At 42.0% G+C, this 23,496-nt stretch overlaps 1 protein-coding gene across 3 annotated transcripts in view; it reads left to right on the top strand.

Annotated features, from left to right (window-relative positions):
* Positions 1 to 17,010: 17,010 nt before the first annotated feature.
* SLC35F5 (solute carrier family 35 member F5) overlaps positions 17,011 to 23,496 on the top strand; it is a 48,700-nt gene continuing 42,214 nt past the window's right edge. The window contains exons 1-4 of one of the 3 annotated variants that reach the window (XM_010353563.2): positions 17,011 to 17,443; positions 18,270 to 18,360; positions 18,509 to 18,650; positions 22,837 to 22,980. In XM_010353563.2, coding sequence (XP_010351865.1) covers positions 17,404 to 17,443; positions 18,270 to 18,360; positions 18,509 to 18,650; positions 22,837 to 22,980 — 417 coding nt within the window. In that variant the 5' untranslated portion in view covers positions 17,011 to 17,403. Of the gene's footprint in view, positions 17,444 to 17,730; positions 17,768 to 17,918; positions 18,139 to 18,269; positions 18,361 to 18,508; positions 18,651 to 22,836; positions 22,981 to 23,496 lie in introns of those variants that run through there. The other 2 variants (XM_030916701.1, XM_010353564.2) reach the window with 2 other exon arrangements.

Here is a 23,496-nt window from a genome sequence, read left to right as displayed (position 1 = left end):
AATAAATATGTTTTGATTAGTTGCCATGTAAGGGCCCATGATAGAAAACAATACCTTTCAGACTTATGATATGTTTTGAGTTCTACAATATGTTTTAAGTTCTATAAAATCTTGCTCTTCAGAGTTACTAGGAATTACAGTGTTATAAGCTTATAGTATAACATTTTTAAGGTAGTAAATAATTTATGTACACATATTTGCACAAACCTGTATTGCAACACTTTCTTAAAAGTGTCCTGTGCATAAGACAGCACTTGATTTTTTTTTTTTTTTTTTTTTTTTTGAGACAAAGCAGAGTCTCATTCTGTTGTCCAGGCTGGAGTATGATGGCATGATCTTGGCTCATTGTGACCTCTGCCTCCCCGGTTCAAGCAATTCTCCTGCCTCAGCCTCCCGAGCAGCTGAGATTACAGGCATGTGCCACCATGACCCCTGGCTCATTTTTTTTTTTTTTTTTTTTTTGGTATTTTTAGTAGAGACAGGATTTTGCCTTGTTGGCGAAGCTGGTCTTGAACTCCTGCCCTCAAGCGATCTGCCTGCCTTGGCCTCCCAAAATGCTGGGATTACAGGAGTGAGCCACCGTGCTCAGTCTAAATATTTCTTAAAAATATTACATCCATGAATGAGCTTTGCTATTATCATGTCTTTTTGTGAACTTCAGGAGCAAAACCAGGCACTTGCAGGTTTGCCTGAAGGAAAGGTCCCAGAGTCCTCTTAGGATTTCTCAGGGGATGTAAGTTCGGCCACAGAAGCAAGTCCTCTTCACGAGAATCACTTCCTAGGAAGCACTGTGTCGTTTGACTGGGAGTAGGTAGAGAGATGAGATGTTTGTTTCTTGTACCCACCTAACATTTTCAGAAGTAAACTAGACAAATTAAAATGATCAGAAGGCTGCATGGAAAACTGCTGTTAAGAAATGGGGTCAGTTGCTTGCAAGGTCACCAAGTAAAAAATTCTCCTTTTTCTCGGGGTTCCTAGTATTAGTAGGTTGAATCTTTTGATGACCTAATTAATGTTATCAAAGAAGAGAGTGGGGGCTTTTCCATGTCTCCAAACCATAACCCTGCCTCTACCTGACAAATGGCTCTCAAAAGTCAAACGGGTACTGACCAAAGTGAGCTTTTGTGGCATGAACTGTAAAGCTCAGACAGCTCATAGGAAGGGCACTACTCAGGGGCCCTCTGCTTGTAATCTGAATTTACTCAGGCTTTCAAATGCATACAGTTCATAGCAGTGGCTACAGCTCTAGCTTCACTGGTTGCACTCCCACCTGCACACACACATAATGCCTGACTTCCAATGATCTCCTATTTTCCCTCCTATTTCTGGATTCCCTAGATGCTCTTCACAAGTTCTCACATATAAGCCTTCTTTTAAAAGGTAGTTTATTTTTATTAAAATTTTTATGAGGTTAAATTAGCATAACATAATATCAACCATTTGAAAGTGAACACTTCAGTGGCATTTAGTACATTCATAATATTGTGCAACCACTACCTCTATCTGGTTCCAAAAGATTTCATCACTGTAAAAGGAAATCCCATACCCATTAAGCAGTTGTCCTCTTCCAATTCCCTCTCCATATTCCCTGGAAATCACCAAGTTATGCTTGGTGGATGTTTCACGTAAATAGATCATACAGACTGTGACCTTTTATGTCTAACTTCTTTAACTTAGCATAATGTTTTCGAGGTACATCCATGTGGTAGCATATAGATGTACTTCATTCCTTTGTGTGGCTGAATGATGTTCCATTGTATTTATGTACCACAATTTGTTTATCCTTTCATCCACTGATGTACACTTGGGCTGCTTCCACCTTTTGGCTATTGTGCATAATGCTGCTATGAACAGTTTGTACATGTACCAAGGCCTTCTCTTCCTGGATGAAGCCACTGTCTTCTGGACGACCACAGAGTCTACCTCTTGGCATCGTTATTGCTCTCCTGGGCACTCCCACCAGTGACCTCGATGGTACCTCGTGGTTCCAGGTTGTGTGGTTCTCATTTTGTGATTTGGGTTGTATTCTTTCAGAATGCTGTCAGCTCCTTAATTTCTTACAGAATTTTCAAAGGAAGCAGCCCTTTCTTTGTTACTTTCCTCTCTCCACTGGTCTTCAGTGAGCCTGAGACGCAAGGAATGAGACCAACACAACGTTTTACATAGAATTGCTCCTCTTTTCTAAGGACCAAGACTTTCTTACAGGTCACTATTGCTTCCTAGTTCTTTCTTAGGATGAGTCATTTTCCAGCAAAATCTCAGTCTTCCTGTGCCACAGGTGCCAGTTTACCAGCCAATCCCGTAGAATTCTTAGACTCAAGCTAGAGCTCCAGCTACGTGGGGAAATAAAGGTTCACAATTAAGCCTTCAGTAAATTCACAAATGGGTACATCTTGACTTGAGATAATTTGACTATAATAAATGTCTATTTATGTATTCGGGCATGTTTTTTGGTTGTGGTGGTGATATAGTTTGGATATTTTCTGCTTCAAATCTCATGTTGAAATTTGATCTCCAATGCTGGGGGTGGGGTGTGGTGGGAGGTGACTGCATCATGGGGGCAGATCACTAGGACCCGCTTGGTGATATGAGAACTGCTTGTTAAAAAGAGGTTTGCCTTCTCTCTCTCTCTTCCTCTCTCTCCCTGTAACATACTGGCTCCCCTTTGCCTTCTGCCATGAGTAGAAGCTCCCTGAAGCCCTCACCAGTTGCAGATGCTGGTACCATGCTTCTTGTACAGCCTGTAGAATTGTGAGCCAAATAAATCTTTTTGTTTGTTTGTTTTTCTTTGACACAGGGTCTCACTCTTCATCCAGGCTGAAGGGCAGTGGCGCGATCTTTGTTCACTGCAATCTGTGCCCCTGGGCTTCAAATGAGTCTCCCATCTCAGCCTCCTAAGTAGCTGGGACTACAGATGTGCGCCACCATGCTTTGCTAATTTCATATTTTTTGTAGAGACAGGGTTTCACCATGTTGCCCAGGCTGGTCTTGAGCTTCTGAGCTCAAGTGATCTGCCCACCTTGGCCTCCTAAAATGTTGGGATTACAGGTGTGAGCCACCACGCCTGGCCCACCTCTTTTCTTTATAAATTACCCAACCTCAGGTATTCCTTTATAGCAATGCAAACAGACTAAAGCACATAGTTTAAAAATGTCCAGAAACTCACACCCGTAATCCCAGCACTTTGGGAGGCTCAGGTGGGTGGATCATGAGGTCAGGAGTTCGAGACCAGCCTGACCAACATGGTGAAACCCCATCTCTACTAAAAAAATACAAAAAGTAGTATGGCGTGGTGGCATGCACCTATAATCCCAGCTACTCAGGAGGCTGAGGTAGGAGAATTGCTTGAACCTGGGAGGTGGAGGTTGCAGTGAGCCAAGATTGTGCCATTGCACTCCAGTGTGGGCGGCAGAGCAAGACTCAGTTTCAAAAAAAGGAAAAGAAAAAAAGCCAGAAACTCGACACTGTTTGCTACAAAAAGTGGAGCCTCATTTTTCTCCTCTTGTATATGGGCCATTCTCAGTGACTTTCTTCTAATGAATAGAATATGATGGTTTGACTTTTAAGGCTAGATCATAAAAGACACTGTGGTTTCTTTCTTGCTCTCCTTCTTATACTTCTTGCTCTGGGGAAAGCCAGCAAACCACCATGTGATGGAGATACTCAAAAAGCGTGTAGAAGGGCTGGGCACAGTTCTTCATGCCTGTAATCCCAGTGCTTTGGGGGACTGAGTTGAGAGGATCACTTGAGGCCAGGAGTTTGAAACCAGCCTGGGTAACATAGCAAGACTTCCATCTCTAACACACACACACACACACACACACACACACACACACACACAGCCAACTCAGCCAGGCATAGCAGTGTGTGCCTGTAGTCCCAACTACTTGGAAGGCTGAGGTGGGAGGATCACTTGAATCCAGGAGCTCGAGGCTACAGTGAGCTATGATTGCACCACTGCATTCCAGCTTGGGCAACAGGGTGAGACCTTGTCTCAAAAAAAAAAGGTCTGTGGAGAAGCCCAAATGGTGAGGAAATAAGACCTTGTGCCAACAATCAGCAAGGAACTGAGGCCTTCTGCTGACAGCCATGTAAGTAAGGCATCTTAGAATCAGATCCTCCAGCCTCAGTCAAGCCTTCAGATGATAGCAGCCCAGGCAACATCTTGACTGAAACCTCCTAAAGAGACTCTGGGCCAGAACCACTGAGCTACACCCTGAATTCCTGGCTCACATACATTGTAAAATAATTTTTTAAGCTGTTAACTTTCAGAGTGATCTGTTATACAGAAAGATACAATATTTGTTTCTTGAATGAGCTGGACTTTGTAGGGCACAAACAGAAAATAGTGTTATTCTTTATTACTTTTTCTCCTATAAACTTGTTTGCTCTATTTGTTCTTTGCTGTCCCAGGATGAAACAGTAGGAATTTGCTTAACTTTTCTGAATAACCTTAGATATTAGAAAGTCCATTTTAGTCTAAAAGTTATAACTTCGAACTCTTATTCAATTGAAGCTACACTCCTCTGCCAGCCAAGGCCTATTTCAGGCCTAAAAGCCTGCAGTTGGGAAGAAAACTTGGCTCACCTCTTTATTTCACTTCTTGCTCTATTACTTTTCCCCCACTCACAAGGCTATCTCTGATGCTTCCACGGATAGGAGTCAGAGTAGAGAAAGGCCAGGTAAGAATCAGAAAAGGCCTTAATTGACTGCTTTGGCTATAATCTGGCTTTTGTGCCTTCTGGAAATGGTACAGTGGTATGTGGGAATTGGCCTGTACTGACTCACAAGAGCTGACAGTTAAATGAGTTAAATCAGGTATTTTTGCAAGGAGGTTGTTAAATCCAGCCATCGTTATAATTAAAAGGCAAGGCCAGGCCTGGTGGCTCACTCCTGTAATCCCAGAACTTTGTGAGGTGGGTGGATCACTTGTGCCCAGGAGTTTGAGACCAGCATGGGCAATATGGCCAAATATTAATATAAAAATTAGCCAGGTGTAGTGGCTGGCACATGCCTGTAGTCCCGGCTACTCGGGAGGCTAAGGTGGGAGGATTGCTTGAGCCCAGGGGACAGAGGTTTCAAGAGCTGAGATTGTGCCACTGCACTCCAGCCTGGGTGACAGAGTGAGATCCTGCCTCAAACAAAAAACAAAAAACATCAAAAACAAACAAACAAAAAACAATGAAATTACATATAAACTTATAATTAAATAAATGTATTCAATTCAAAGGTAATAAATACTCATTACCTCCAAATTATTTAACTACATTTACAATTACCTATGCTCTTATCTTGAGTTAACTGTAGCTGCAGAGTGGAAATACTCTACATAATTATGTCATATTGTGCATCTTTTCTCAATTCTGTGTTCAGTGACATCACATTAGTAACTTGAAGTTGGCCTTGGTGGGAGTCAAGAACCATGGAATCATAACACAGGGGTCAGAAATACTTCATATATGAGCTGTTTTCCTAGAGATCTGATTGTGAAATCTTTACCGGAATACCAAATGCAGATTTATGTTCTCAGGAATGCTTCTGCTGGGAAATATGGTATATTCCAAATACAGATCTCTGTTTTCACAGAATGTTTCTGCTGAGAAATATGTTTCCTGGAGTTCACTGGACATGGGTCCTGTCTGGTTCTCCTAGCCATTGAGTCATTCTCTGTTAGGGGTACTGCATTCCTCTAGGCAGCCCTAGTGGACAGAATTCCTCATGTCATAAGAAGCCCATTATGGCTCTTTCCTATAAGATCCACTTCTGGCCCATGAGAAATTAATCTTCATTTGCCCTGCCTGGAGGTACAGGCTGTTTCCATCCAAGTTCCATTTTCTTACCCGGCTGTCAGAGTAGCAAGCCTCCTGTATCCTCTAGCTGTAGCCTCACCCCAAGACTGGGGCACCAGTGTTCCTTAAACTTGAGAGAATATATACCAAGATCTTTGCATGCTCTCTCGAAGTGCCCACCTCTCGCTTTGCTTGGCTTGAGAAGGGAAGAAGCGTACCACCCAAATCCCTGTGGGGATGTTGATAGGGATATTCAGATCATGTGATAACTCTTCAAATAAATTCATACTTACCCATCTCTTCAACTCCTCTTATGGATTCTTAGTCTACATATGCAGGCTGGATATGCATGGTGTGCTGATGGTAAAGCTGGCTAAGACACATTTTTTGTAAGTCCCACATAGATAGTCTCATACCTCACGTTACACTTTGACTAGCTTTGCCTACTATTTTTGTGCTGTGCTTTCATTATTAAGCAAACAGGCTTGGTGCCTGATGCACATGGAAACCAATAACCATGGCACTGGCTTTTGAGAAAAGAAAGGCTTTATTGCATACTGGCCAGTAAGGAGATAAGAGTCAAATTCAATTTCATCTCCCTGATTTGGAGTTTGGGGCGAGTTTACAGGCTCAGAGGGCAAGGGAAAGGATTTAGAAATGTTGGCTTGGCAGGGTCTGATGGGAAGGCTTCAGATTTGACCATTTACCGAATTGTGGCATTCAGGTTCAGGTCATGCCCCAGTCTTGTTGGTCTGAGGAGAGAAATTGTTGGTTCTAGGTATTGTTGAGGTCAAAGCTTTTTCTACTGTGCATTCCCAGGCAACATGACCTTTAGTTTTTGGCTCTGTTATACCTATAAGGTAACTCAACATTTTATTATCAACAGAGTAGACCTAGTTTGGGCTGGTCCTGCCACTATACTTTGAGGGACTCTGTTCAAAGCAGAAGAAAAGAAAAGTCATATCTAATAACATGTTACACATATCATGGCCTCAGTCTTTGTTTTTTTCCAAATCTTTTTCCTTGGGGCTTAAGGCAATCTGGGATGTTCACTGGTCACAGGGGTTGGGGAAGGGTCCCAGGGACTATGAGGCTCAGGCTGAGTTGTTCACTTAGTGACAAGGAGCAGATAGGCATTTAAGTACTGGTGCAAAACTTCCCCTTTACCCTCTGAAGGTTCACTGAAAAATCAACTCACGAAAGACAGGTTAATAGATGAAATGGCATACAAATGTATTAACATGCACCAACCTGCCTGCCATTTGAGTGGCCTATGCCAGCAGACTACAGCATGGTAATGTAAAGAATCACAGAGTGATTACCCCAAGCAGAAAATAGGACACAAAAGCTTATAAAACCTTTTAAGGTTACAGAAAGAATGGAAGGTTTGATTGTGGCAAAACAGGTTTTGGTGGCAAAATAGGTTATAGATGGGGAAGAAGAGGACTGGCTAGAAAAGATGGTCTTGTTATGTAGAGGAAATCTCACAGATAGCAGCCCTCAGAGAGAATAGATGGTAAATGTTTCTTGCAGATTTTTAGAGGTATCAGATTCTCAGTTAATCTTCCTTAGATCTGGACAAGAGAGGACCTCAGAGAAAGCCTGGCTATATCAATGCAGATTTTCTCTACAGATGCAACTCTCCCCAAGAAAAAGACAGCTTTTCAGCTGTTCTCATATTTCCAGCCCTTCTGAATAGCCATCTTGAAATATGTTAAATAATTCTGTTTCAGGGTGAAATATTTTGGTTTCACTCAATGCAAATTACAAGAAAGAGCCAAGATTGTACTGGGTGAGTGGTATCAGGTATCAGGAGCAGAGTACAAGCCAAAAGATATTGTTCAGATTTGTGTCTCCACCTACATCTCATGTCAAATTGTGATCTTCAGTTGTACAGTGGCCTGGTAGGAGGTGACTGGATCATAGGGGTGGATTTCTCCCTTGTTCTTCTCATCATAGTCAGTGAGCTGTCACGAGATCTGGTTGTTTAAAAGTGTGTAGTACCTACTAGAAGTTCTCCCTCCAACTCCAGCAATGTAAGACATGCCTGCTTTCCCTTTGCCTTCCACCATAATTGAAAGTTTCCTGAAGTCTCCCCAGCCATGTTACCTGTACAGCCTGTGGAACTGTGAGTCAGCGCAACATTTTTTTCTTTATAAGTTACCCAGTCTCAGTAGTTCTTTATAGCAATGTGAGAATGGACTAATACAGAAAATTGGTACTGAGGAGTGAGGCATTGCTATAAAGATACATAAAAATGTGGAAGTGACTTTGGAACTGGGTAATAGGCAGAGTTTGGAACTGGGTAATGGGCAGAGGTTGAAACAGTTTGGAGGGCACAGAGGAAGATAGGAAGATGAGAAAAAGTTTGGAACTTCCTAAAACTTGTTAAATTCTTGTGACCAAAATGCTGAGCGTGATATGAACGATGAAGTCCAGGCTGAGGTGGTCTCAGATGGAGATAAGGAACTTACTAGGAACTGGAGCAAAGATCACTTTTGTTATGCACTAGCAAAGAGGTTGAAAGTATTGTGCCCCTGCCCTAGAGATCTGTGAAACTTTGAACTTGAGACTGATATTAGAGTAACTGGCTGAACAAATTTCTAAGCAGCAAAATGTTCAAGACATGACCTGGCTGCCTCTCATAGCCTATGCTTATATTCATGAGCAAAGAAATGACCTAAAGTACGGAAAATTTGCAGCCCAGCCATGTGTTAGAAAAGAAAAAACAATTTTCTGAAGAGGAATTCAAGCTGGTTGCAGAAATTTGCCTAAGTAAAGAGGAGCCTAATGTTAATAGCCAAGACAATGGGGGAAATGCCTTGAAGGCATTTCAGAGACCTTCATGGCAGCCTCTCTCATTACAGGCCTGGAGGCCTAGGAGGGAAAAATGGTTTTACAGTCTGGGTCCAGGGCCCCACTGCCCTGAGCAACTTCAGCACACTGCTCCCTGCATCCTAGCCGCTCCGGCTTCAGCTGTGGCTGAAAGGGCCCCAGATACATCTCAGGCCACTGCTCCAGAAGGTGCAAGTCACAAGCCTTGGTGGCTTCCATATAGTGTTAAGCCTGCAGGTGAACAGAGGGCAAGAGTTGAGGCTTGGAAACCTCTGCCTAGATTTCAGAGGATGCATGGAAATGCCTGGGTGTTCAGGCGGAAGTCTGCCATGGGTGCAGAGACCTCATGGAGAACCTCTACTATGGCAGTGCAGAGGGGAAACATGGGCCTGGAGTCCCCATGCAGAGTCCAAGTGGAGCCATCTTCCAGAACCCAGAATGGATCCATCGACAGTTTGCATCATGCACATGGAAAAGCTGCAGGCACTCAATGCTAGCCCACGAAAGCAGCCAAGGGAGCTGTACCCTGCAGAGCCACAGGGACAGAGATGCCTAAGGCTTTGGGAGCTCACGCCTTGCATCAGTGTGGCCTCAATGTGAGACATGAATTCAAAGGAGATTATTTTGGAGCTTTAATATTTAAGGACTGCCCTGCTGGCTTTCAGACTTGCATAGGGCGTATAGCCCCTTTATTTTAGCTGGTTTTTCCCTTTTGGAATGAGTTTATTTACCCAATGCCTGTACCCTCATTGTATCCTGGAAGTAATTAACTTGCTTTTTATTTTATAGGTTCATAGGCAGAAAGGACTTGCCTTTTCTCAGATAAGATTTTGGACTGTGGACTTTTGAGTTAATTCTGAAATGAGTTAAGACTTGGGGAACTGTTGAGAAGGGATGATTGTATTTTGCTATGTGAGAAGGACATGAGATTTGGGAGGGGCCAGGAGTGAATGATATGGTCTAGATTTGTGTCCCTGCCCAAATCTCAGGTGGAATTATAATCCCAGCGTTGGAGGAGAGGCTGGGTGGGAGGTGATTGGATCATGGAGGGAGACTGCCCCCTTGCTATTCTTGTGATAGTGTGTGAGTTCTCATGAGATCTGGTTGTTTATTATTTATTTATTTATTTTTGAGACAGGGTCTGGCTCTCTCACCCAGGCTGGAGTGGCATGATCTGGGCTTACTGCAACCTCTGCCTTACAGGCTCAAGCAATTCTCTCATCTCAGCCTCCCAAATAGCTGGGTGATATGGTTTGGCTCTGTGTCCCCACCCAAATCTCATCTTGAATTTTATTCCCATAATTCCCACATGTTGTGGGGGGCACCTGGTGGGAGATAATTTGAATCATGGGAGTGGTTTCCCCCATACTGCTCTCGTGGTAGTGAATAAATCTCACAGGATCTGATGGTTTTATTAGGGAATTCCACTTTTGCATCCTTCTCATTTTCTCTTGCTGCTACCAGGCAGGAGGTGCATTTCGCCTCCTGCCATGATTCTGAGGCCTCCCCAGCCATGTGGAACTGTATGTCCAGTTAAATCTCTTTTTTTTCCCAGTCTCAGGTATGTCTTTATCAGCAGCATGAAAACAGACTAATACACTGGGACTACAAGCATGCGCTACCATGGCTGGGTAATTTTTGTATTTTTTGTAGAGACAGGGTTTTGCACTGTTGCCCAGGCTGTTCCCAAACTCCTGAGCTCAAGTAATCCACTTGCCTTGGCCTCCCCAAGTGCTAGGATTATAGGTGTGAGCCACCACGCCTGGCCTCTGGTTGTTTAAAAGTGGGTAGCACCTCCCCCATTGCTCTCTCTCTCCTACTCCAGCCGTGTAAGATGTGGCTGCTTCCCCTTCAGCTTCCACCAAGATTGAAAGTTTTCTGAGTCCTCCCCAGCCATGTTACCTGCACAGCCTGTGAAACTGAGTCACTTAAATCTCTTCTCTTTATAAGTTACCCGGTCTCAGGTAGTTCTTTATAGCAATGTGAAAATGAACTAATACACCAAAGATGGGAGATGAGGGAACAAGTTAGAAGCTGAGGTCAAGACCACATTGGGAAGTGGGTGTGGCTGTCAATGAGCTCCTCATTACCATGCCCTAGTTGGCTGGCATGGGCCACTCAGCTGGCAGGGGGCTTGGTCAGCTGCTTTAAGGCACAGGGTGGGCATAGACAGTGCCATTTTAAATTGCTCAGCAGCCAATCAGATGGGCCTTTCACTTTCTTTTCCAATTCCCTATCAATTATGCCTTCAACAGTAAGATACAATAGGAAGTGATACCCAAGTGAGACTATTTGCAAAATCACCATTGATTTGGTTTGCAGCATGGTACACAGTACCAAGTGATGTAAACCAAAAATAAAATTCCCTGATCAACTGAATCAACCCCTTCTCTAGGCCAAGGACATTCCAAAGTTAACCAGAAAAACTATTTCAGGCCATGATGAGAAGTGAGGGTCAGACATGATTCATTATACCCTCCTCCCCTTGGAATTCAGGCACAGCTGACCAGCATTAACACTAAAATAGAGATCTTAAGACTGATGAAACACATTTTTTGTAGCAATAAGGCACCAAATTTCAGCCTAACTCTAGTATGGCATCACATGACAGATAGTGGGCCTTGAAAGAACTCAAAGTATTTTACCCAAAATATATTACCAGCATTAACACTAAAATGGAGATCTTAAGACTGATGAAACACTTTTGTAATAAGACACCAAATTTCAGCCTGACTCTAGTATAGCATCGCATGACAGATAGTGGGCCTTGAAAGAATTCAAAGTATTTTACCCCAAAATATATTACTTTGACGGAGGATACTAGAGAAGTGCATTTAGTTTTGGTATCTTTTAACTTAGCAAATACCTGCCTAATTTGATAATCAGTTTTGTCTATAACATGATTTCCCTAAGGGCAGGCCCCATGTCTTTTGTAGTACTTCCACAATACCACCACACTGGTAGACATCAAGTGGACACTCCATACTTTTATTTTGAGACAGAGTTTCGCTCTTGTTGCCCAGGCTGGAGTGCAATGGCACGATCTCGGCTCACCACACTTCTGCCTCCTGGGTTCAAGCGACTCTCCTGCCTCAGCCTCCTGAGCAGCTGGGATTACAGGCATGCACCACCATGCCTGGCTAATTTTGTATTTTTAGTAGAGACAGGGATTCTCCATGTTGGTCAGGCTGATCCCAACCTCAGGTGATCCACCTGCCTTGGCCTCCCATAGTGTTGGGGATTACAGGAGTGAGCCACCATGCCCAGCCGATACTTTCTAATCTACTGAAAGCTTTTCTCCCTTACTTAAATGCCCTTAGGTTTTCATTACATACAAATTAAATACTCTCTTGCCTAGTTTCCAAAGCACGCTTCAGTCTCCCCAGAACTCACCTGACCTGTCTTATTTCCCAGTGCTTCTCTACATATATGCCAAACCAGTTTTACTCTTGCCTCTGAACACACCTTTGTTTTCTTGTTCATCATGGTTTTACTCACTTGGAAAAAAATCCTTTTTCCCCCGTATTAAAATCATGCCCATCACTGAAATCAAGCTCAGATTTCACCACTTTTTAAAAGTCTTCTCTATCAATATCTACCTGAATAGGTCATTCCAGGTCTCTGGTCCATCCCCTCATGGGCATGGCAATAAGTGGGGTACATAGTTGGCTGAGGCAAAATTAATATAAGTAGAGTTAATTTGGGCCAAGCTTGAAGATTGCAACCAAGAAGCATAGATTCAAGTTGCCTTGAATATACGCACTGATTAGCAGCCATCTTCAAGCAAACACTGCCTAGGGATGCTTATTCTATGGAAGTTTGGAACTTTTATTCAAATATCTGTGAATATATTACTCCTCCAACTTGCCAGTAAACCCCTTGAAACTTACGACTTGATTGCATGCAATAACCCTTAATACCTTAGCTATCTCAGAACCGCCCAAGTTTATGACGTTCACTGCAGCATGATTTACTCCATAAAATGTAGTAAGGTGGCCAGGAGTGGGTGGGTTCATGCCTATAATCCCAACACTTTGGGAGGCCAAGGTGGGCAGATCATTTGAGGTGAGGAGCTCGAGACCAGCCTGGCCAACGTGGAGAAACCCCGTTTCTACTAAAAATACAAAAGTTAGCTGGATGATAGTGGTGCACACCTGTAATCCCAGCTACTCGTGAGGCTGAGGCAGGAGAATCACTTGATCCTGGGAGGTGGAGGTTGCAGTGAGCCGAGATTGAGCCACTGTACTCCAATTTGGGTGACAGAGTGAGACCTTGTCTCAAAAAAAAAAAAAAAAAAAAAAAAAAAAAAAAAAAAAAAGTACAGTTCAAATTCAAAATAAGTATTTTATATACAATAATTTTTAAAAATTGTTAACCTCAATACATTTAACTACATCTTAGAAGGAAATCAAATCAACAAATATTTGTCCAGCTGATCATGTACCCAGCATTCTGGTAGGTACTGCAGAAAATAAGATGATATAGAGTACTCTTGTGACAGACAGAATATAGAAATGGACAATGACCAGAGCATATATAAAAATAGAACTCTGACCTACAACCTCTCCAGGAGCTAGTCCAGAAAGACAAAAGCTATTTCTGCATTAATCAACCCAGGACTTGATCAACTGCCAGTTTCCTTAGTTTTTGTCCTGTTTCCAACTTAGGACCAACCAGAGAAAGCCAAATATGCATCCCCAACTGAGCACATAGGATGCTATGCTTCCACTTAACCTGCCTCCAGCCAACAACATCAAATCAGGGCATACCTGAAGTCTTTCCTTTTTTCTCATTATAAAACTTTTACACTCTCCTGCCTGCCTTCCAATCTCTGACAAACACAAGTGATGGTGGCTGACTGCTTTGCCACAGCAAGCTTTGAATAAATATCCTTTCTTGTACTCATTTGAGTGTTCTCCATTTATTTCTGCTCTTGAAATTACAGAATTATTATGGGTGGTTTCAATTATTAATTTATACCCCTAAAGACTCAAGACATAGTCATTTATAATTTTACTAGGGCTGGAATTTGAATTGTACTATTTGAGACTGATATATGGCAGTTAGTGACTGCCCTGTACACACATACAACTTTGCTTTTATATTCATACTGTGACACATGTACCTTACTGGGGAAATTATATTCTCTAGAGTATATTTTGGGGGATTTTTTTTTGTTGTTATTTTTATTTTTTGAGATGGAGTCTCGCTCAGTTGCCCAGGCTGGAGTGCAGTGGTGCGATCACGGCTCACTGCAAGCTCCACCTCCTGGGTTCACGCCATTCTTCTGCCTCGGCCTCCCAAGTAGCTGGGACTACAGGCGCCCACCACTACGCCTGGCTAATTTTTTTGTATTTTCAGTAGAGACAGGGTTTCACTGTGTTAGCCAGGATGGTCTCGAACTCCTGACCTCGTGATCTGCCTGTCTTGGCCTCCCAAAGTGCTGGGATTACAGGCGTGAACCACCATGCCTGGCCGGGGGGATTATTTTTGAAGGTGTCAGACTTAACACCTGATGTATCTTAAGGGTCTACTATTGAGAAATTTCAAAAGAGTGATCGACTTTGAAGAGTAAAAAGGAAATTAAAAAAATTAAAAGATCAAGCCTGTGGGACTTAGAAAAAATAGTGCTACTCTGTTGACCTAAAAGGAAGAAGCTGAAGCAAAATTAATATAAGTAGAGTTAATTTGGGCCAAGCTTGAAGATTGCAACCTAGAAGCATAGATTCAAGTTACCTTGAATATACACACCGATTAGCAGCCATCACAAGTGAATCTTATTTATTTATTTATTTTGAGATGGAGGCTCGCTCTGTTGCCCAGGCTGGAGTCAATGGCATCATCCTGGCTCACTGCCACCTCTGCCCCCAGGTTCAAGCAATTCTCCTGCCTCAGCCTCCTGAGTAGCTGGGATTATAGGTGCGTGCCACCACGCCAGGCTAATTTTTGTAGAGATTGGGTTTCACCACGTTGGTCAGGCTGGTCTCGAACTCCTGATCTCGTGATCTGCCTGCCTCAGCCTCCCAAAGTGCTGGGATTACAAGCATGAGCCACTGGGCCGGGCCCACAGTTGAATCTTTAAAGGCAAAAAAGGGAACAAGGAGTGAACTGATACTACGTTGTGTACAGAAATTCTTATTGGTTTATGGAAATAACATTTATTACTGATTGGTTACATTGTTAGGCTATAGGATGTGGGTTATAGCGTCTGATGCGACATTAGGTTAATTTATAGCTACTTGTGGCATAAGCAAGCAGTTTCAAGAGATGAATACATAGCTCAAGGGAGAAGTAGGATGTGATTGTTGTCTCCTTTTAATGTCCCTCTGGGCCTGACCGTTTAAAATAAATACATTCCTCAGATAAAAATAATTTTCTTTTCTCACTTTAAATGACAGAAATGGAGACTTCGGAAAGGAATTAAGTATAACGAAAAGATCAAGAGACAGCAGGATGTTCAAGTTCATTGAACAAACATTGACTGGCAGCTAGAGAATAGTAGACACTATTCTAGATGCTGAGAATAATAGTGAAGAACAAAACAGACCAAAATCCTTGCTCTTGGGGAACTTACATTTGATATTACACAGTTGAAGATTTAGCCTTGGGTAAGACATAGACATAAGGACAAAAAAAGGAATGCCTGAGATGCTCAGGATGGTGCCACAGCACAGAAACACACTAGGGCCTATGTTACAGCAGTCCCGTGGAATTTCCCTTAAATAACCCAGGGAAAAGATATTAATGGAAGTTAAACTAGGTTTTGAGACTAGCTGAAGACAGTCTGCCAGAATTACTTTATCCGTTACAAGAATATCCACAGCTTGTCCTTTAACAGATGGTCTGGAAACAGGTGGTAATAATGGTAACTTACACAGTACTATCATTTACAATATTTTAATTCAGAAACTCATATTTATAGAAGAAACTGAGGCACAGTAGAGAGTAGAATAATCCTCAAGATTACATAACAAATTGTAATCAGATTAAGAATTGGTATCTAGCTTTCCTGACTCTTAAGATTCTGAGAGATATTTATAATGCTATTATTTTTTCAGACTATACATCAAATATTAGCATAAAGAATTCTTAGGCGTCTTACGGGCTGATATCCTAAAGAATGCTAACGAAATACAAAAAGAAACTGGTGCTGGAATAATATGATTAATGACTGCGATGAAATTTCCCATAAGTAGTCATACCAAGTAGTTGGTTACGGTTTTTTGTTTTTTTTTTTTTTTTTTTTTTTTTTTTTGCTCTGCACAATAGGTTTCTGAATGATTTATTAGAGGTGTTTGATGCTTATGGTTTATTTGAAACTGATTCGATCAATTAAAATGTTCATTGGCATTGTTTTATTAGTCGCTAGAATATGCATTCAACTTCACTGAAACAAGACTTAAAAGGTAAGAGGTACACTACATCGTGACTGTAAGAGTAAGAAAACTTAATTTCTTCACACGATCTGACCAAGATGTTAAATTACAGAACCCTTTAGTCTTGTTTTTGTCTTCTAGATAGAAATCAGGATGCTGGACAAACCTTTCCCATGGAAGAGTCAAAATATTTAAGGAACAAGTCTATATAGAGTTTAATAATCGCCAACATTTGGCAGGGCGTGGTGGCTCACGCCTATAATCCCAGCACTTCGGGAGCTCGAGGCGGGCGGATCACCTAAGACCAGGAGTAGGAGACCAGCCTGGCCAACATGGCGAAACCCCGTCTCTACTAAAAAATATAAAAATTAGCCTGGCATTGGTGGCTTGCGCCTCTAGTCCCGGATACATTGGAAGCTGAGGCTGGAGAATCGCTTGACCCCGGGAAGCAGAGGTTGCAGTGAGCTGTGATTGTGCCACTGCACTCCAGCCTGGGTGGCAGAGTGAGACTCTGTCTCAAAACAAACAAACAAAAAATTGCTAACATTTGTGAGGTTCTTATTATGTGCCATGAATTGATCTAAGCCCTTCACATACGTAAACTCATGCAATCCTGGCATATACACAAAAACCGAATGTGGCAGGTACTATCATCATGTAGATAAAGAAACCGAGGGCCAGAGAAGTTGAAGTAGCTTGCCCTAGGATGTAGTTTGTAACTCCTAGAGCTGAGATCTTGTTTATATACAAAAGGTTTCAAGAATCAAAAGTACTCTAAGCCACTTTGCGTTTCGGCTGTGCAGAAAGGGATATCCAAAGTTTCAGGTTCGCAGTTTGTGAAACGGAGCTGTCAGCTTTCGTTCCAAGGCGGGCGGAGGTTTGGCACTCCCTCGTCCAACGCTCTGCCCCAGACACCCACGCTCGCTTTCCTCTTCTTCCTCCACCTCGCCCTACTTCCCTTGTTCCTATCTTCGCTCTTCTTTCGCCTCGCCGCCGTGTATCCTAGCTCGGTGCCGAGCGCCTCGCATTACTTCCCTAGCCTCTGCCACGCCACGCTGGATACGCGCCCAAGCGCAGTCCGCCGTCGCGCCTCTATGACGTGTCACCGCTTTCGGCTGGGGGGGCGGGGCTGCGCGGAGGGCAAGCCGGGGGCGGGGCCGGGGCCAGAGCAGAATCGCGGGTCTCTGCGGCCATCGCTGAGTGAGGTGTCCCTTCCCCTCACCCGCTCCACGCCCTCCTGGGCCGAGTGGAGTTGGGTGGTGTCAGCAGCCTCTCCCTGAGGGGCACCGCGGCTTCAGGAGCTGGGCCTCCAGTGCGGCGCGATGTCAGGCGCCGTGACAGCTCTGTGAGTCCGAGGCCGCAGCCGTGGCGCTGGGCGGCTGCGGGGCCTGGCCGGTCCGCTCATGGTGCCGCCACGACGCCATCGCGGGGCAGGAAGGCCAGGTAGGCAGGCAGGGAAGGGCCCCGACATCACCGGAGCCCAAACCGGGACGGAGTGCCCACCAACAGCACCACCTCCTGCCCTTGGTGGCAGCTGGAGCGCCTTGTCCGAAACCGTGAAGGTCTCCAGGGGTGGAGGGAGCGGGAGCTGACAGGGGCGCACCGAGTCTTGCGCCCACCCCTGGCAATTGAGGAAGCCGTGCGTGCGTCCTCGCCTCGCCTCCTCGGGGAGGCGTCACTGCCTTAGCTGTCTTCCCCGCTCCAAAACAGAAGGAGGATTCCTTTTCCCAGCTGTTTCTTTTAAAATGACTGGATGTTTTGACAGAGGTGGGTGGAGGAGCGTGGAGAATACTTTTCTTTTACCACTTGAGGATATTGGAAAGATGCCTTCAAGATCCACAACAAATCACTTACTCTCGGATAACCAAATTCCACTCCAGGAGATCAGGGACAGAAAAGACACTTTTAGAAACAGTGTCTAGACGCTGTCCCCGGGGATGGATTCCTCTGGGTGGAGAGGTGAATGCAGTTCTGTGTTTGTGAAACTCAGAGAAGCTATTTTCTAGTAGTTAACTATTCTTAAATGTGCCTTATGTTGTATATTACTCCTCCTCCCTGCCCGCCCGGTATCGCGTATCTCTCTAAGGATAATCTGAAGCGTACAGTGGATACCATGAAAGTACTGAGAAAGGTGGCAAGTATGTTTAACACATTTTGGTCCTTTTCTTTGATTTGCTTTCAGTTTGAAGGTGAAGAGTAAAAAACGGTGTGATGAATCTTACCTTGAGTTACTGACGTTTTCATAGCATAATTTCATGGTTGTTTTTAGGGGTGCTGAGTTCTTCACCTCCTTTTAGACTGCGATCTGCCAAGTTTTCCGGCATTGCTCTTGAGGATCTCAGAAAGGCTCTTAAGACCAGGTAGATTCCACATGCTTATCCACTATGTAACTTTCACACTGAACATTAGCTAACAAATGTTAGATGTTTCTGTTATACTAATTTTCTGATTTTAATGGTTATTTTTCTAAAATCATCTCTAATGTGATCTGTATTTTCTAAAAAACAGACTGCAAATGGTGTGTGTGTTTATCATGAACCGAATGAATTCCCAAAACAGTGGTTTGACTCAGCGCAGGCGAATGGCTCTTGGGATTGTTATTCTGCTGCTTGTTGATGTGATATGGGTTGCTTCCTCCGAACTTACTTCGGTACGTACCTTTGGTCCAGGAATGATGTTACATTACAGCCACAATGTTACTGTTAACCTGCAGTAACTCTAGCCATTACAATCTCCTGCTTTCTCAAAGCAGTATCTCATATACTATCGAATTTTTAAAAAATATTGAATGATTGCCACTTGAAGTTAAAACTGAAAGGATGATCTTTCTTATTGCTTCATACAGTTTTCTTGTATCTTTTAGGGAGGGTTACTTAGAGAGACTATGCATATTTTCTTATATTTGAAAGTGTTACTCTTGGCTTTTTTTCTAAATTCAAATTCTTTCTGTGAATATTATTTTCTAGTGAAATAACTATCAGGATGCAAAACAATGTCACCATTTAGTAGAAAGTTCAGCGTGCTTTTGGACAAATGAGTAAAAATAATGAGTTTTCATGTGTAGGTCACTGTTATGCCCATGAGTGGTTGCATCCACATTTATGCTTGCTGACTCAAACCTTATTATGAGGTGCTTGGTATACTTCATAATTTGCCTTCAGTTAAGTTGTATCTTTACAATTTCCTTCAGTTAAATTGTATCTTTATTGACGACCTATTGGTAGTAATGTGGCATTTTGAATTTGCAAGCTAGTTTTTCTTTCTACTTGTATACTTTATTCTGCTTGGTTAATGATCCCTATAAAAAGCAACTTTTATTTTCAGAAGTCTGCATTTCAACTTCTATGTTGCAATTTTAAGGCGAATATACAGCAGGAAACTGGCATTTATAAAATGAATCTAACTTTCAAAAGAAGCAGTTTAATACTCAGGTCTTCTCATATTGTAGCTAAGTAAATATTGACATTGGCATTGTATTCTATGAGTATATAAGTTTTTTTTTTTTTTTTTTTTTTTTTTTTGAGATGGAATCTTGCTCTGTTGCCCAGGCTGGAGTGCAGTGGCGTGATCTCGGCTCACTGCAACCTCCACCTCCCGGATTCAAGCGATTCTCTTGCCCCAACCCCTGAATAGCTGGGATTACAGGAGTGCCCCACCACGCCAGGCTAATTTTTGTATTTTTAGTAGAGACGGGGTTTCACCATGTTGGTCAGACTGGTCTCGAACTCCTGACCTCGTGATCCTCCCACCTTGGCCTCCCAAAGTGCTAGGATTACAGGCGTGAGCCACCGTGCCCGGCCAAGTATATAAGTTTTTATACTTTTTAGAGTTAGTCTCTGGAATCTAATAGGCCATATATTTTTCGCTTTAAAACTCTTCTATAATCTTCTTTTAGATGAACATTTTGTACTTTTACCTCAAAGAAATGTCTTTGATATTGACAGGGAACTAAATCTATCTTTTAAATTTTATTTTCATTTAAAATAAATAGTTTGTTTTTATTTATCAGTTAATAAAATTTAGGACAAAATAGCACCTGGTTAAATTATAATTTAACCATATCTAAGCAAAGTAGAAAAGAAAAAATTTGTTGTTTGTGGTAATCATTTCACAATGTGTACATGTATCAAAACACCATGTTGTAAAAAGTACATATATTTGGTATTTGTCAGTTGTACTTTAATGAAACTGGAGAAAAAAACCCAACTTATCTTTATTGTTTTAAAGTAAAATATTTTAGTAAGAGGATGTTTTATAATCTCATTATTCAAGAGTATATGTAATGTCTCTACTTCTTCAACCAGATATGCTCATTAAACTTTGGAGATAGGGCCAGGCACGGTTGCTCATGCCTGTAATCCCAACACTTAGGGAGGATGAGGTGGGCGGATCACCTGAGGTCAGGAGTTCGAGACCAGCCTGGCCAACATGGTGAAACCCAGTCTCTACTAAAAATACAAAAACTAGCTGGGTGTGGTGGTGGGTGCCTGTAATCCCCGTTTCTCAGGAGGCTGAGGCAGGAGAATCGCTTGAACCTGGGAGGCAGAGGTTGCAGTGAGCCGAGATCATGCCATTGCATTCCAGCTTGGGCAACAAAAGTGAAACTCCTTCTCAAAAAAGAAAAAGAAAAAGCAAACTTTGGAGGTAAAGTGTGTATTTCAAAAAGAAAATCAGTCTTTTTATTATGGATATTTTCTAACATATACAAAGTAGAATATTATAATGAATCTCCTTGTGTTCATTACTTACCTTTAGCAGTTAACCAGATTTGCCAACCGTATCAACCTCTCCTCAAAACTTTTTTTCCTGGAGCATTTTAAAGAATATTTTAAAGCATATGTCACATGTCATTTCACCCACAATTTCTTTCCTATTTACTTGAAACTGAAAAGGACTTTTAATTTTCTTAAACATAATCACTATGCCATTAACATAGTTAACAAAATTAACTGTAATTCCTTAAGATCATCTGATATCCAGTTCATGTTCAGTTTTCTCCAGTCCAGTTTTCTGCAGTGGTGTCAAGGACTTTTTTTCCCTTAAGTTTGTTAGGATCTAAACAAAGATCACACATTGCATTTGTGATATCTTTTAAGTCACTTTTATTCCTTAACTGTATCTTCCCTCCTTTTTTTTTTTTTAATCATGTCATTAATTTGTTGGAGAAACTGGGTCATTTTTCCTATTGGATGTATCACACATTCTGGATTTAGCTGATTGTTTCCTTGGGGTATCATTTAACTTGTTATTTTTCTCTTCTTGTAAAGTGGTAGTTAGGTGTAAAGTCTTGATTTAGGTTTAGTTTTCAGGAAAGAATACTTTGGGGTACTGAGTACTTCCTGTAACATTCCAGCATGAGATTAATGACTGGAAGTCTCACTTTAGATGATGCCAATTTAAGTACTATAAAGTTCCTCATCAACTTTTAGGTAATAGTTGAATATCCACGTTTAAGTTGTCTAGGTAAAGTATTTCATTAGGGGTTGCAAAATTGTGATTTTTTTTTTTTTTTGAGTTATTCCCTCTGTATTTATTAGCTGGAATTCTTTAAGTCTTTTTAATATGGCCTTATTAATCTTTTTTTTTTTTTTTTTTTTGAGATGGATTTTTGCTCTTGTCACCTAGGCTGGAGTGCAATGGTGCGATCTCAGTTCACTGCAACCTCTGCCTCCCAGGTTCAAGCAATTCTCCTGCCTCAGCCTTCTGAGTAGCTGGGATTATAGGCACCTGCCACCATGCCCAGCTAATTTTTGTATTTTTAGTAGAGACTGGGTTTCACCATGTTGGCCAGGCTGGTCTTGAACTCCTGACTTCAAGCGATCCACCTACCTTGGCTTCCCAAAGTGCTGGGATTATAGATGTGAGCCACTGTGACTGGCCAGAGCCATTGTTTCTTTTAGTGTAAAATGGCGTGGACCACCGTTTACATCCTAGAGTTGCATTTTCCTCCTGGATTGTCATTTTTTTCTATGCCTTTTTAGTGGATATAACTAGGAATTTTCTTAGGATATAAAAAATTGTGAGTTTATATTCACGATACACTAAAAACAAACAAACAGAAAACACCAGTCTCCCTTGGGAAACGTCCATAACGTTGAAATTTGTCAGTTTCCTTTTGGTGCTCCCATGGTATCCTGAACCCCTCTCTTGTTACTTGGCACATTATGCTTATTGTCTTCATATATGTCTCCTCTATTAGATGTTAAGCTCCCCAAGGGCAGGATAACTTCCCTTATTTCTCTCTTTTTTTTCTTTATGAAATAGGGTCTTGCTGTGTTGCCCAGGCTGGAGTGCAGTGCCTTGATCATGGCTCACTGCAGCCTCAACCTTTATGAACTCAAGGGATCCTCCTGCTTCAGCCTCCCAAGTAGCTGGGACTGCAGGCGCATGCCACCACGCCTGGCTAATTTTTCTATTTTGTTGCAGAGACAGAGTTTTGCCATGTTGCCCAGGCTGGTCTTGAAATTCTGGGCTCAAGCAATCTGCCTGTCTTGGTCTCCCCAAGTGCTGGGATTATTGGCGTGAGCCACCACGCCTGGCCCTGCCTTATTTTTCTTTAGCTCCTAGTATAGGCACTGTTTCATAGTAGGTTTCAATGAATGTTAAACCAAACTTATTTTAGCAGGTTGTTGCTGTTTTCTTTGGTGATATCCTTTTGTATGCAAGGTAAATACAGTATTCAGAAATGAATCTAAAATATTTTTGTAATCCCTTTGACTTTTTCTTTCCAAGTGAACTTCTGAAGAGTTAAAAATCGTGTAGTGACTTTATTTTGGAGATGCGTAATAAGGTTTAAGATCATCTCAAAGTTGTCTGTGTAACTTTTTCCTCTGCAGTATGTTTTTACCCAGTACAACAAACCATTCTTCAGCACCTTTGCAAAAACATCTATGTTTGTTTTGTACCTTTTGGGCTTTATTATTTGGAAGCCATGGAGACAACAGTGTACAAGAGGACTTCGCGGAAAGCATGCTGCTTTTGTAAGTTTTTAATTTTAAGTGTCTGTTGGGAAGGGGGTATACGTATATTTTTTCAAAGTTTAAAGATGTATTAGTTTCTTTAAGGAGAGTCATATTTTAAGTTGTTCAGTTAAGTGAGTGAAGATAATATAAGGAAACCTGCTTTTGTCCAGAATTTTAAATTTATTCTTCTAATCAAGTAGTATCAGAATATTTTGTGAGAACTCTTACTCCATGACGTTTCCTGAGTTGTTAAAAATTGTTGAGTTAGTCCAAATCAATTAATGTGGCGATGAAGATGAAAGTAAGGAATAAGCAGAATGTCAAGAGTCTTTGCAGATTGGATGAGTATCCTCTAATTGTTAGGAGGATTCTGGAAACAAAAAAATTCAAAGTTTTATGTATTAAAATGAAAATCTCATATTTCCAGACATATTTTAGATGTTTGGCTAATCAAACTATATTCTTTGATTGATGTAATATAACATGCTCATTCATAGTGTTGAAAGAAATATGAGTTTATATAATGATATATCT

The sequence above is a fragment of the Rhinopithecus roxellana genome, chromosome 14, assembly GCF_007565055.1.
Source record: "Rhinopithecus roxellana isolate Shanxi Qingling chromosome 14, ASM756505v1, whole genome shotgun sequence".
NCBI lineage: Eukaryota > Metazoa > Chordata > Mammalia > Primates > Cercopithecidae > Rhinopithecus > Rhinopithecus roxellana.
This window is presented reverse-complemented; position numbering and strand designations above follow the sequence as displayed.